Raw genomic sequence first — 15272 nt, forward strand, 5'->3', positions numbered from 1 at the left:
CTCTGGGGTGTAACCCTAAATTTATCAATTTACTTTATCCAACAGCACAAGTAATCTGCATTACTTCAATCTGCATTGAACAAATCAACAACTGGATGTGCCAGAATTTTCTTCAATTAAACAAAGATAAAACAGAAGTAATTGTTTTTGGTACCAAGGACGAAAGATTGAAAATCACCGCTCAGCTTCAATCACTGATGTTAAAACCCACAAACATAGCCAGAAATCTGGGTGTAGTTATGGATTCAGACCTCAACCTGAACAGCCACATCAAGACAATTACAAAATCAGCCTACTATCACCTGAAGAATATATCAAGGATTAGAGGACTTATGTCTCAACAGGATTTGGAAAAACTTGTCCATGCATTTATCTTCAGTGGACTGGACTACTGTAACGGTGTGTTTACAGGTCTCTTTAAAAAGTCTGTCAGAAAGCTGCAGCTGATTCAGAACGCTGCAGCTCGAGTCCTCACTAAGACCAGGAAAGTGGATCACATCACTCCAGTTCTGAGGACTTTGCACTGGCTTCCTGTCAAACAAAGAATTGACTTTAAAATCCTGCTGGTGGTTTATAAAGCACTGAATGGTTTAGGGCCAAAATACATCTCTGATCTGCTGCTACCTTATGAACCATCCCGACCCCTTAGGTCGTCTGGGACCGGTCTACTTTCTGTTCCCAGAGTCAGAACTAAACATGGAGAAGCAGCGTTCAGTTTCTCTGCTCCACATATCTGGAACAAAGTCCCAGAAAGCTGCAGGTCTACTGAGACCCTCAGCTCCTTTAAATCAAGATTGAAGACTTTTCTGTTTGCTGCTGCCTTTAATTGAAGCACATTCAATTAATATATTAATCAATTTCCTGCATTTCTGCATTTAACTACTGTATTTTATTTCTTACACGGGGGTTAGAGTCCCGCGTCCAATTGTCCGGGTTAGAGTCCCGAGGCGGGGTTGGCGTCCCACGCTAAATAAGACCTCAGAGAGGCCGGGTTAGAGTGTTTCAATGACTGTTTTTATTGTTTCAATGTATGTTCTTAATTGTTTTTTTAAATCTCTTTTGCCTTATATTTTGATGCTTTTAATGGTTTTATGTGAAGCACTTTGAATTACCTTGTTGTTGAAATGTGCTATACAAATAAACTTGTATTGCCTTGTTTGTTGTTGTGTTGTGTGGATCCAGTCTGATGCTCGCTCCCTCTCTGTCTGAGAATTTCTAAAGTTGACAAAGCTGATGACGTGTCATGGGGCCGAAGACTTAAATGTGAGCCAAGGACTTGTCCTTGAGTCCCAAGATCCATGTGCTGCAATGGGAGTCAGACTAGGAAGACATCCACTGTTTTAAATAAAAAGGCATGCCTGTCCCATAAAACATCAACTCTTCACCTAAAGGTCATTGCTGGTTGTCATCCATGTTGGCTGCTATTGATTACTCACTACTTTAATCCAGGCTTTTACTCCATATGACCAGTCCCATGAATGCATCTTTTGCTTATTTTCAGCACGTTCAAGGACAGAGTAGGCTTTTACCTTTATTTTGGAGGGCAATGTGAATATTTTTAGGCTCAATTTGCTAATGAATGTTATTCAAGAAGAATACCATTTTCTCTCCAATAGTTTCCAGTGTGCAGAGCTGAATTTCACTGATTATGTTTAGTACACTGGCAACCATCCTCGTAAACATACAAGGATTCTAAAAAATATTCTAAGATAAAGTGCTCAGACATCCCAAACCCATCCATCTATCCCTCGACATAATTTCATATCCATGTATGTGTTGACAGCCGCAGATTTCCAGTTGTCACGGTGCGGGGACCAGTGAGGAGCAGCAGCTGTACTGGGCTAAAGGAACTGGTTTTGGTACTGGATCCACAGCCTCAGGCTGGGACGTGGAGCAGGCCCTCACCAAACAACGGCTAGAAGAGGAACACGTCACTTGTCTACTGCAGGTAAATCTACCCATCAATCCCACATCGTATTTCATTTTAGAAATAAGGACTGTCAAAGTGGACATTTTAAATGTTCTTATGATGATAGTGGTGGTTTTGTTTCTATATTTCCTGTTTATGTTGCTCAGCAGCTGTCCAGGCCCTGAAATCTGCCAGGTTTGTGTACCTGTTGCATGTCTTAACATGAGCTCTGAGGAAAGGAACAGTGATGATGTGATGCTATATGTGTCACATGAATATAAGTACCTAAAGCATCCTAGTGAAGGTAACGGTCAGTTGTTCTTGGACAGGGGCTGCCATGATGACATAGCATGGCACACTCCAGAGCAGGTCACTGAATGAGAAAAGGTTTGAGCAAGGTGTACAGGTTTTATCTGTCATTCGTCTCACAGTGTGTCCATATTGTTTTCTTCACCAGGTCTTGGCAAGTTACATCAACCCAGCAAGCTCCAGCAGCTGCCACAGTGCTGATGGCTCTTCAGCAGACAGCAGAGCCCACAACAGCTCAGCGCTGCCAGCAGTGCTGCAGGAGCTGTTAAGCCAGTCCTGCCTCATCCCTGCCATGTCCTCCTACCTACGCAATGACTCAGGTAGGCTCCTTCTTTTTACAAATGAAGGGTAAAACACATTATGTTATTATTGGTAGGAGTTAGCTCGCTCAGGTCTTGCCAGATTGGATTAAGTTTGGCGGGTAGAAATTGCAATGGGTTGGCAGATGAAATTTTGGCTGCTTTTGTCAACATTTAGCAGGGGTTTGAAAATATTATGCAAATAATATTTTTTAATTAAGCTGTCATTTAATGGACAGAAACAAAATTCGGTAAACTTGGTTGTGTCCACTCACTCTATTATTGACTCATTTCATTTAAGAAATATTTTGTTTTCAAGCGTCGTAAGGGATAACGGTGGAATCAATATGACGTCTTCATCGCTGACATGGAAATTAGTGTATTTGGGTGTTTGACTGCACTCTTTGTGGGTTGGGATAGCCTATTTATCTTACATTTTAGTTATTTGGTGCAGATATGAAGCTTTGTATGCTTATGATTGCACATGTAGGCTCATGGTTCTAGAGTTTTGCATGGGTTTCTGTCAAGGTTATAATTTGGGTTGTGTTGAATTGAGCTGGAAACTGTCCATCTGCCCTGGTAACACTGCCAATCACCTTTTCTGTGAAATGTTAATGGGTTTAGTACCAAAAATCCTGATACAACTTGCCCTTTTCAAGGAACAATACAATACAAGAAGAGCATTGGAATTTGATATTATCAGAGACCAGTGTGTGGAACAAAGAAGCTGTGAAGGTTCATCAGTAAGTCCTGTTCGTGAACACGACAGCACGTTTGTGCTCCACGCCATGGAGTCTGTTTTTTCTTTGTTTAGAAGTGTCCTCATCCCATCAAATGATTTGACCCACTGATATTTGTCTGCTGTGGAATTCTCTGAATTTCCTTATTGTCTGTGGGTCTGTGCTCATGTGCACTGCCAACTGGTGCCCTTTGATGCTGAGATAGTGGATTTGGAGGACTCTGGTCTGATCTCAGTTATAACTGCAGGCTGGAGTTACCGCAGTGAAGCCTCCATCTACATCTGTGTGTGTCTGTGTGTGTGTGTGTGTGTGTGTCTGTGTGTGTGTGTGTGTGTGTGTGTGTGTGTGTGTGTGTGTGTGTGTGTGTGTGTGTGTGTGTGTGTGTGTGTGTGTGTGTGTGTGTGTGTGTGTGTGTGTGTGTGTGTGTGTGTGTGTGTGTGTGTGTGTGTGTGTGTGTGTGTGTGCATCATAATATTATTTCCTTACTCAAGGATGAAAAGACTAGTCCTTCCACTTTAATTAGTTCCTCTCATGTCATAGTTTTGTTGTAATTAATGTTCGGCAGATTGACCAAAGCGAAGGCACATGTTTTTTTCAGAGTGATGTAGAAGCGTGGCCTCTTGGATAAGAGCTTGTTGTCTTCGGTGCAGTATGATATGATGCTGTTCTGGTGTAACAGTGTGGGTAAAATGCTGCGTAGGTGTTGGTGGTGTGGTTATTATTTTGCACATGCTCAAGTAATCCTTTGGCCCCTCAGTCCGTCAGACCTCTGGCGGGCCATGCGCTTCCAGCAGAGCTCTCAGTACCCACAGCGGGCTTTAGCACTGGTCAGGTCAGTCCATTGCTTATATCCGGCCTCGGTTCCTCAGGGACTCGCTGGTTATTAGTGCTGGGCTGACCCTTTGTAGTCTGGCTGCAGTGGCACTTAAAACTACTCTCTTTTCTTGTGCTGCACTTTATGAGGGCTTTCACATTCAAGCCACAGAGTGAGCAAAGTAACAAACCGCAGACAGTACTGTAGTCCATTCACAGGAGGGTGTGCAATATGGAAAAAATTAATCAAATTGCTTTTTCAAGCTTATAGGCATTTAACAATTTCAGTGTGATTGTCTCCATTAATGTAAAGGAAACGATAAAGTAAAAGAGCATAGCTTGTTCTGCAGCTTTCAGCCACATCTCATCAGCTCCATACACCAATAAAGACCGTGAGATGTGGTTGAAAGCTTTTCAAACGAGTTGGTAAGTGGACCTTGAGTTAAGACTACAGATGAAAAATAGCCTCTGGCTCATTTACAGGAATGTTTTATTAATGTGCACTGTCCCTAACAAATAAACCAATAAATATATAAAAATAAAAAAAATACTATTTACAAAGTCAAAAATGAACTGTTTCAAGTAAACTGTATCTCTTATTGCCAAATGTCATTTAAAACAAACCTATTGATAGGAGACATTTAATGTTTTGAAGTAGTAGTCATTTTATTACACCATCAATTGAAACTGTAGTTTGAGGTATTGTGACATTGGATTGCATCATATTGTGATGTGCACATTGTCTAGTTGTTTCATGTCTGAGTTCAAGACTTTATTGGAATATTTCCTGCTCCAGGTGGGCGAGCCATAAAGTCTCAGAAATAGAAAGTGTTCAAAAGACCCTTGAACATAGAGGCTCCCTTTACCTTTACCGTAAACTTGCTACAGTTGTAGTGATCCAGGGGTCGAATGCTAATGCCGTCATTATCCAGAGAACAGTCTATTCCCAACTGTTGGGTTCGGTTTGATCAGGCCCCTTTTGTGTTGAGTTTGGATAGAACTGATTTCCCGCAGTAAGAGACATGAAGATTGTAGCATCAGAGCTTCTACCCTCCCGCCACCATTGTGTGCTGTGGCTTATCAGCCCAGAGCCAGTTCCAGCTGAATGTGTGCCACCTCTTTTGTGCTGCTGGGCTGTTTCAGTTTGCAGGAGCCTCTCGTTGTGTGCATGCTGGTGTGTGCTAATGCGCCCCTGCTCTCATAATTAAATAACAGCTGATAAAAAGCATTGTGAGTGTTGTAATTGCTCCTCATTATCTGGTAAATGCCCCTGACACACACTTTGGTGCGTGTGTGTGTCCAGTCTGAAGTTTATAGCCGCATGTTTGATTATGTTTCTCCACATGCTCATGAAGCATAACCTTAATGATGACACATTTACCTTTAAAATCTACGCATTTACCGCTCAATTCAATAATAGATGGCATAATACTGTGCTAACTAGCCCATTGCATGTAGCTAATTGAAGTCATGGTGCATCCAGTCAAATGAAAGCTGGGGGCTCTCGGACCACCTTCGCTTTAAGAGCCAGTGACCCAGGAGCTCTGAGCTGTCAATCAATGTCAGGAGGTGCCTGCAATGAAACACTGGGAGACCTGACAGCTTCAGTCTCTGCTCTGTTTCTGGCTCACCAGTAGAACTAGGGAAGGACTCTTTAACTGATTACGCTTATGTTTATTGTACATGCGATCGACTGCATTTGTTGCAGTATGCATGTCTGGACAGAAAAAGAGTAATATGTTGCTGCCTTTGCTTTTAAGAACACACACATCCGCATTTTTGGTTAGTTTGTTCTATATTTGATCAAATAAAGGCTGCCCTCCCAAGTGAATAACCCGCTTCACACTCTCATCAACACCACAGCTCTAGGGATCTATTTAGCCTCTTTCAGCTCGTAGCTTTGTGTTCAGACACATTTAGTGTTTGGTTCTGTCTCATCGTTTTCACTGCTTGCTTCCAGCAGCAGCAGGCAGCTGTTTTCTGTGCCCTGCACCTGTCTGTCGAGCTCCAAACAGCACACTGATCAACGTAGTGAACATTGTGAAGCGTTTAGCAGCTAAAGAGCTAGATATTTTTACTCAGGAGTTGGTGGAGACCACAACAGAGCTATAAGAGGATGAATACTTGATCAACATTCATCAAATGTGAGTTTTGAAACCGGACTCCTCATTATTGCTAACGTCTGATGTTTGAAGAGGTAACTCTTTGCTAACATGTTTGCCATGAAACCTTTGTATCAGCTTGTTCCTGAGTTCCTTTGCTTGGTGGCCAACAAAGTCTATTAATGCAGCTTTAATAATTCAAAATTGAATAAAATCAATTCTCTAATGATAAATTGTCTCATATACGTCTTTTAAAGGGAATTGCTCTACCAATATATTTAAACCAAGCACCATTAGCCATAATCCAGAGCAGTGATTTTCAACCGCTGTGCCGCGGCACACCAGTGTGAAAATGCCGTGGGAAAATGTCCAATTTCACTTAATGAGTCCAAAAATGTATTATTTAGTTGTTGCAAATACTTTGCCATTGTTGAGCGTCTGAGCTGCAATATAGTGGCTGACTAAGTAATAAATACTCTTCCATGCCAGTGGGTGGCAGTAGATAATGACCGTGTTAATTTAGGACAGTAGAATGAAATGACGCGCGGGAGAGGTTGCGGCGACGAGACGAACAGCGATGGAGAAATATTTGAAAAGGAAAAATGCAGACTCTGAACTGGGCCCTGGACAAAATAACCCAGATGAAAAGCCGAGTAAGGATCAACACATTGAGAGACTTTTCATTAAATTGTCAGCGTATATCCGGCCCTTGGTACAACAGCCCGCCAGAAAATATGATGTTTATCTCCCGACAGCGCATTTTGCTGATAAACTGGGTGCACTTGGCACAGAGTTCACTCGGCGATTTGCCGACTTTGCAGCTCAGAAATTTACATCTGAACTGCTCAGCAATCCGTTTGCAGTTGACGTGGAAATAGCACCTGTGGAGCTGATAGACCTCCAGTGTAATGACACTCAAGGCAAATTATGACTCTGAGGGCGCTGCACAGTTTCCAAGCGTCACCCCCGAAACGATGCCTTAACTCCGCCTACATGCTGCTCAAATGTTCTGCATGTTTGGAAGCACATACCTGTGTGAGCAGCTGTTCTCTGTGATGAAGATGAACAAAAACCCACACAGGAGTCGTCTCACTGATGCAGACCTTCACTCCAAATAATGTAGCCTACCTAAACGTGTATTCTTTTTGCACTTTGTGCAATATCCTTTCTATCCTGTTTATTAAATGGTGACTCTATTTGGCCCTCAACGTAGTCCCTCCCTGGGATTGAGTTTGACATCCCTGGCATATATGCTGTATTATGCTAAAAGGTGTCATTTTGTAACGTTTTTGGTTGTTGGTGTGCCGCGGGATCTTTTTAATGTAAAAAATGTGCCACGGCTCAGAAAAGGTTGAAAAACACTGATCTAGAGTGTCCATTAAAGCACTAGGATCATTAAAGACCAGCCCATTCCTCTTCATTCCACTCTTCAGTCTTGGTCGTGTCCCTTTAAATCTGTGGAGCTTCTGAGGAACATGAAGCCCTAAATACACCTGCTCTTCTTTACTCAACACTTAACTTCACTAAGGTTTTTTTTTTTTTGCTGTAAGAGGACACTCAACATAATTTGCTTTACATATTGTCTGAAAAGCTGCAAGGAAAGACTTTCAGATCAACGTTACAAGAACATCAAAATCTGCCAACCTCCCCTGGAGAAATGACACGTCCAAATGGAGCCTCATTTCTCTGAACTACCCACAACACTTTTGATTGGCCCCTTAGTCCTACCTTGTCTACCAGCACACAGGCCTTTTATTTGTGGTCCCTCCACTGCCCCCGAGCTCCTCAGCCCCATCAGCGTGGCGTGTTGCTCCACATGAATCATCTGTGTCTTGGCAAAGCCTTTTGGGATGCATTACAGTTTCCCACTGTCGCCTGGCATCACAAGAAGCTAAGCCATTAGTGAGAGGCACTACCTTTGAATGTCACCACAATACTAATTTATCTTAATTGAAGAATTCATTTTGTGCAAGTTTTGTTTGATGCTAAATGGTTTCAAGATGTGATGTAGGATGTTTGTGTTATATTTAGCATTGCATCCCTTATGTTCTACACCTCGCTGCCCCGTTTTACTCATCCAAGACGGGCTCGATTTAAAGTCAGTTGGCAGCAGGCGACACCACTCAGGAAATACCTATTTTGGTCCATCATTCATGTTGAGTGGGCGTGCGCATGCTTTTGGAGGGTAATCTGAACATGACTGGCCTGTAGGTGGTTGGTAATGACTCATTACTCCAGATACGATAGACACCATGTGGAACAGAAGGCAATCCCTGCGTGGCTGGACAGCTGTGTGTGTTTACGGAGCTTCTCTACCAATGAATAAGTGTGTGTCTGTGGGATCAGTATAGGGTTTAGTTTGTTCAGTTTTTCATTTCCTATTTCAGAGATTTTCCCTGCCTGGTAAGAAAAGAAATGCTTGACCTCATGCACAGAAACGGAGTTCTATACAAACTAATACACAGCTTCATTCATTAGGGCTCCTTCATGTGGATTTGTGGATTTACAATTCATTGCTGGTCACCCGAGAAATGTTGATTCTATTAGCACAGGCTTTTCTCCTCATAGGTGAAAGGGTAGGTAGGCTTTTTCAACTGGACGGGGGTGGCATGGTGATCATCATTGTAACTACAGAAGACATGGTGCGCTTCTTCTTCCTCGCTAATGCTCTCAAACATGCACGTTAGATTGGATTGAAGACGTTTGCTACTCTTACTTCCTGTTCCACCCGTGTTCTTAAACAAGGTGAGCTTGAGCTGGCTGTAAAAGACGAGGCTCTTTTACAGCCAGCTCAAGACCTCCTTCCATACCACTGTGGCTCTGTTGGGAAGAAGCATCAGCCAGCAGGGGAAACTATTTTATGTGATTATGAACATGTAACCATAAAGGTGCCGTTTGATTCCCTATTGGGTTGTGAGAAGCCTTACTCTTTCTATCCCAGTCACATGAGAACATATATCCTACTCCTGCATATGTGGTTAAGTAACTGCTGTGATGATCCACACACATTCACTCCATTTCCCTTAACACACACTCCTTGGGATTTTTCACAGATAAGGCTCAAGGCTATCCTCGTTGATATGCTCTGATGTTTATTGTTCAAATTTCCGCTATTGCACAATACATCTGGACTTTATTCAAATAGTTATAAAAAGCCATTATGATACAGGAAAATGATTGCTGACACTACCCTGAAATCAACATGAACGAATAAATCTAAAATAATCCCCCCCCCCTCTCTCCGACTTCAAAATGTGGACAGAGATGAACAAAAAGAAAATAGGCCCAGTTTGATCTTATATGTAAAATAAGCTACATGGTTAAATGACAGATGGTCTCGTTCTTTCATTTCTGGCTGATGTGACAAACCTGTTTTCTATGAAAACAAATCTCCCTTTTTTTGATTTTTAAACCCAGAAATCTAGAAATTCATCCTCAACATGTTAAAGTTGTTGCACTCATTTTCCCAAATGGAAGGTGTTAATTGTTGATGGTTATTATTAATAGCTGGAGGGCATTTATAAAACGGCAGGTAAATTAGGAGATGACGGTACAGCAGAGCTCGCTCAGAGGGAGGGGCCCCACGTTCTCTTTGACAGGGGCCCTGAGGCTACAGTATAACATTTCTGGCCCTGAAGACTGATATGGTCTCCAGAGAAGCTTCCCAGCATAGTTCTTGGTTTTGTCCCTGCTTTTAGTCATGTTGCTTAAAAGCCCTTCAATCATAGTCCCACCAACTTAAACGGAGAAGCATCAATGTTGTCCACAAGACCGCCTTGTTTGGCTCATCTTTCCAGTGAGTCCAGCAGTCAAGAAAATACATCAAGTGGAAGTTTGTATTTCCCATCAGGCCACAGCGGGGTCAGTCATGGCTCTGCTCACCCTGGTACCAGCGTAGCCCTGTTCTGCCACGTCTCCCAGCCCTTTGTTATCTCCCCGGCTCATGGCTGTGACTTGGCAATATGGCTTCTTCATCTTCAGTCCTATCCAGTCTGTCCAGCTTCCTCCTCCTCTCTCTGAGGAAGATGTTCATGTCCCCAACACGTGTCACTTTGTCATTGACCTTTCCTTTCCGACTTCTCACTCGATTTTTTTATTTGCACACACAAGACTTCAATAAGAAATATGACATGAGAGGTCAAAAAGTCCCAGGCTTGTAGAAGGAACCTCCCTTCAACACCCCTCCTTTCTTGTCTGGTGGCAGGTTTTTAGAAATCCTATAACCTTTGCTTTGGCACTTCACAGTGTGGTGTAGATGTAAACAAAAACAATTACAAAGAGGTTAAGGAATGTGCCAATGATGCCTAACATGGCAAGGATGGACTCCTCCTGCTCCTCCTTGACCTCCAGTGCCTGCACATCCTCAAGGGTGATGACTGTGGTGCCCATGATCCTGATGCTCAACTAGCCTGGCAAGGGGACATTATCTGGAATGAAAGGAAATCATGGAGACCATGTCAGAAGTTGTCACACATGCATAGAAAGCAACAACAGAACTTGGTCTGAATTAGCATGCTGCTTTCGAGGCTTAGCTTTGCTTCTTTTGTCCTCCTCCTCCTCCTGCTAATCTACCAGTTTTTGCACAAAAACCAGTCCCAGGCATCCCTGCGAACATAATCCTCCCACCAGAGGGAAAGCAATTGTTCATCGAACAAAACAATGGCCATCAGGGCGGAGAGCAGATTAGTCTGTGAACACCAGTGTTTATGACCTGCCACAGCTTGAAACCAAGCTCCTTGACAACAGCAAGCTTGATGCCAGCTCTCGCTCGGCCTCATCCCTGGATTATCTGCAAATGAAACTGTTAAATTGCCACCAGTAAAGCTCAATGGCGTTCCCCATGTCAAAATAAGCATGATTTAATGTTGCCATTTAGAGCCCGCTCACTCCCGCCCACCTCTTTTTACATGCGGCTAATGATTAAGCACCCCCAGCTCCTTGTAAGTAGTTATTCTGAGCAGAATTCCCTCCTTCCCCATGGAGGAGTCTTAGCAGGTAAGCACCAGGAGCTGGAGATGGTGGCGTCGCCAAGTGTGTGAGCCAAAAAGGTAAACAAGACCGTTCTTGGCTCGGGCTCCTTTGTGAATGGAACTACAATCATCCTCATCCCCTTCAATTCCCATGTCAACATGCAGTATACATGTCACTAAATTCATTGAAATCACTGAAATTCAAGAGATAAGAAGATTACAGACAAATAATTAACGCTATGAAGAAAAAGTGTCTTACCCTAAGGTGTTGGACAACATCATCCGGTATGCTTTTTTGATCCTCACTGGAAAACCATGGCTTTAAAGGCATGCTACATGTGAAGCCCCGGGGGAGAAAGGGGGGAGAGAATGGCTCTGTAGCCACAGTCCAGACAAAGTGACGGAGAGAGGAATAGAAGGTAGCAGCGCCACGTTGCTCAGCAGCGCTTCCACTGAAAACCTTCTTGTGTCACTTCTCCTCTCCGCCAGTCTATAGCGCCACCTGTTGGGTTCAACAACCCCCCACCCCCCAACTCTCCTTTTAATTGACTTCCTCCTCACAATTTTTGGCAGTTTTTTTCATCATCAAGGTTGCATTGCTGCTGCTAAAGCGCTAGCAGCCTCTTTTGAGGGGGCGAGGAGGTACCCTCTCCCCGTTTGCCCCCTCCCAACTCCTCTCCGTTCTTCCCATCCTCTGTCTCCTCTCTCTCTCGTTCCCCGTCACTGCTGCGCTTTAACTCCTCCACACAACTCCTACACGTCCCTCCCCAGCTTATCCGTGAATCTACACACCCCCTTGTTCTGTGGTGTCCCTTCCGCTTGCTTCTTACTTCTCTGGGGAACAGTGCAATTAGTGCTTTTCAAAAAAGCCTCTTGCCCATCACGGAAGCATCCATGCCAACACTGTGCATGATTATGTCTGTAGATTTAGCTGATCGGGTCTCGGTGACAGCCAGCCTCCCCTGAGCTAGGTAAGAATGTGCACGTCCCTGAAGGAGTCTGGCAGGTGATATTCCAGAAGAGGAGAGAAAGCTGTAGTCTTGTGGAGCAGACTGTGGAGAGGCAAAGGCAGCCGGAGAGCCAGACAGTCGCTGTGGCAATATGGATCTGCATCTAGCCCCAGTGACAGCAGTGTTACGGTAGGTCTCCAGCACCAGTTGGTCTCCGTGGGAGGAATGTGGATTGCATAACCAAGCAGAATGGTGGCGAGAGAGGGAGGACGGATTGTGATGGCCGTGGCGATGAAGAAGGAGCATAAGAATGAGAGGGAGAGAGGGAGGGGTGGAAAGAGAGCGGGAGGAGGGAGGGGGAAATGACATTGCTCACGCTTTCGGTTGTCTCCTCCTCTCCCCCTGCTGTGGGGGCTGGTTGAGCACACACACACATGTACAGTTACCACCTAAACAACACTCAAAAACAAAAAAAGACAAAGCCAAAAAGGCGGTGAATTCAGCCCCACTGTGCCGCACTCTGCTCCGAATTCAGTCGAGCCCATCATTGGCTGCTGTTATTCTGGCAGACCTGAGGAGGAGGAGGCGGAGGCAACAATAGCTGGCTGGGAAATAAAGGATGGTTGAGGTTGGGTGGAAGACAAAGACGGAGGCAGTGGGAAAATGTGGGGGTCTGCGCACAGTCAGATAGATATTTATCTCCAAAGAGTGTTTTCTGAAACTAAGACTGCTGTCTGTCACTGCGCCTCCTTTGCTTTTAACTTCCCCACACTTCCCCTGCCTTTTTATATCCTAATTAAAGCATGCTCTGCTTCTCTGCTTTGTGAAATTGACATCACTATCTAGGTCAGCAGCAAGTTTCATAACTTATGGTTAGTTTCCCCCAGCTCCACGCTGAATTGTTAAGGTTGATAAATGAGGAAAATTTATTAAGATAAATGACATATCACAAATATTGTTTGATTGGCAGAGCTTAATAGACGGAACTCAAAATTCATGATTTAAACAGGCCTTTAAGAGTTCGTCAACAGAGACTGAAACCATCTCTTCATGCTTGATTTGTTTCTTTATGTCTCAAGCACCAAAAAAAAAAAAGTCCTACAATGAAGAAAATGTCACTCTGTAAAACACTGGAATCGACGAAAATGTACTTATTGTGAAATTTGCCAAAGTTACAAAATAGGGATGTGACGATACAGGATTTAATCACGGTGAAGTTTCCTTATCGGGATAATCGTGAATATCATCACATGTGTGTTTAGCTCTGTATCATGGGAGAGAAGTGAAAACAGGAATTATCATGTAAGAAAGAAGAGACACACAATGTTTATATATTGTCTTGTATTATATATAATATTCATGATGTTTTTTTATTTATCTATTTGTGCAGTGGACCCTTATGATTTATGATTACCTTACTTAAGATTCTGTTATGCAATAAAATAGTTTCTTAACAAAATATAACAAAAATTGTTTTAGTGCCGTTTTTTATATAGATTTTGGGGATAATATTATTAATTGCTAATATTTAGGCCAGGTTCATGGTTACTTTACATTTTCATAAGTTTCCATGCCTAATTGTAAAATATATTGGCGGAATGCCACCTTTTTTAAATTCTGATTGTTTGACTGCACACAAGCTGAACGTCGTGTGGTTTTTAATGAATCATGAAACTGAACAGGAGCTGCTGCAGTAATCCTCTTGTTGCCATAGTGTCTTATTTCAGCTCTGCTGTACCTCACATTATAAATAGGTATTTGGAAGCTTTGGTCTGAAGTAGTGTGGCACATGGCCGCTACAAAGCTGCTTTTAAATCTCAAACATGTATTCACTTTTACAATTGATGGGCACTGCTTGTTTTTTTCCTGCATAGATCATAGGTAGGGTGTATGAATAGATCAGAAACGTATTGTATAACCTCTGGCTGACACCAGTATGTGTTGGCATAATCTTTGATTTCAATACTGGATATCAGATCCCCTGTTATCTGTTCATCTGAATTGGCCAGTTTATCACCATCTCCCTTTCAATATCACCAGGCAGATCAATAGTTTATAGTTTCAGTGTTGCCATTATCTCATTACCTCAGGGGCAGTAGAGCGCTGCAGCTGAATTGTAGAAAGTCAGTAAAAAAAAAAAAAAAGCAGCTACAATCCTCTTTCCCCCACGCTCCCACTCTCACGACCATGGATAAGTACATGGGGGGTACATACTACTGGCTACGTTTACACCCCTTCTATGAGTCATATTTAGACTGACTGTCAAGATCTCAATGTCGCAGTGAAGTGTTTTGATGCAGGAAGTCGTAGAACTTTTTACCTTTTTGTATCGTATCTGAGAGAAGATTCAAGCTGAATCTTTGTTTTCACCGTGAGAGTCCAACGAACAAACCGCTCTCAAGCTTTTAGCTGCTGATTATCGGCCAGTCAATAAAGCTCAGCAACGCCTCAACATCGACAGCCTCACCTTTCAAAATAGATTATGGTCCCAAGTAGATCAGAATTCTTTGTTTTGTCTAAAGGTTCTGAAATGGTCTGTTTCAACTCAAATGATAAGGCGGCAGATGAAATGGAAATGTTTGTTATCTAAACAAGAGAACACATAGTGCCTTTCAAGTAAACACTCAAATGACAGGAGTCACAGTAAGTAGTTTCAAATAGAAGTGAGCCCTGTTTTTCTGTGGTCCTGCTTGTCCTAACCCAGTTAAGACGTCCTCACAGAATATGCCAACTCAAAACTAAATTACTTGGGTAGCTTGCTTTATAAAGGGATGCTTTGTGCACAAAAACGCAGCAAATGCACCGTTCCTTCTGTCCTCTGAAATGACACGGAGCTCCAGGCCACTTTTTTTCTGGTTGTTCCACATAGTCTAACTTTGATGCACATTATCTGCAGTGTCCACTGGGGCAGACTGTGTGTTGGCGGAGACATGTCACAGTCTTACTATTTCAGCTCCCCTCTCCTCTGTTCCGCTGCCCTGGAGGGGTCAGAAAGACCCGACACTGTCGAGCCATGAGCTTGAGTCAGAGTGTGAGCCACCCACTCGGTGTGACCCGCATTCTCAACGCCTCCTTCCCTTTGGGGAGTCACGGACACCCATCCCTTATAGCAGCAACCAGCCCACACACACACACACCAAGAGTTGAGACTCTGTGGTAGTAGTTATTGCCCACTGCTGT

General features: G+C 43.3%; 1 protein-coding gene across 13 annotated transcripts in view; it reads left to right on the plus strand.

The window, feature by feature from the left end:
* Positions 1 to 15272, plus strand: part of birc6 (baculoviral IAP repeat containing 6) — a 137316-nt gene that overhangs the window by 83680 nt on the left and 38364 nt on the right. For 12 of the 13 annotated variants that reach the window (XM_076076755.1, XM_076076744.1, XM_076076747.1 and 9 more), the window contains 2 exons: positions 1784 to 1948; positions 2367 to 2538. In XM_076076755.1, the coding sequence (XP_075932870.1) occupies positions 1784 to 1948; positions 2367 to 2538 (337 nt within the window). Of the gene's footprint in view, positions 1 to 1182; positions 1264 to 1783; positions 1949 to 2366; positions 2539 to 15272 lie in introns of those variants that run through there. The other variant, XR_012947517.1, reaches the window with a different exon arrangement.

Source organism: Anarhichas minor, unplaced genomic scaffold, assembly GCF_050575085.1.
Source record: "Anarhichas minor isolate MPS153535 unplaced genomic scaffold, ASM5057508v1 ptg000058l, whole genome shotgun sequence".
Lineage (NCBI taxonomy): Eukaryota > Metazoa > Chordata > Actinopteri > Perciformes > Anarhichadidae > Anarhichas > Anarhichas minor.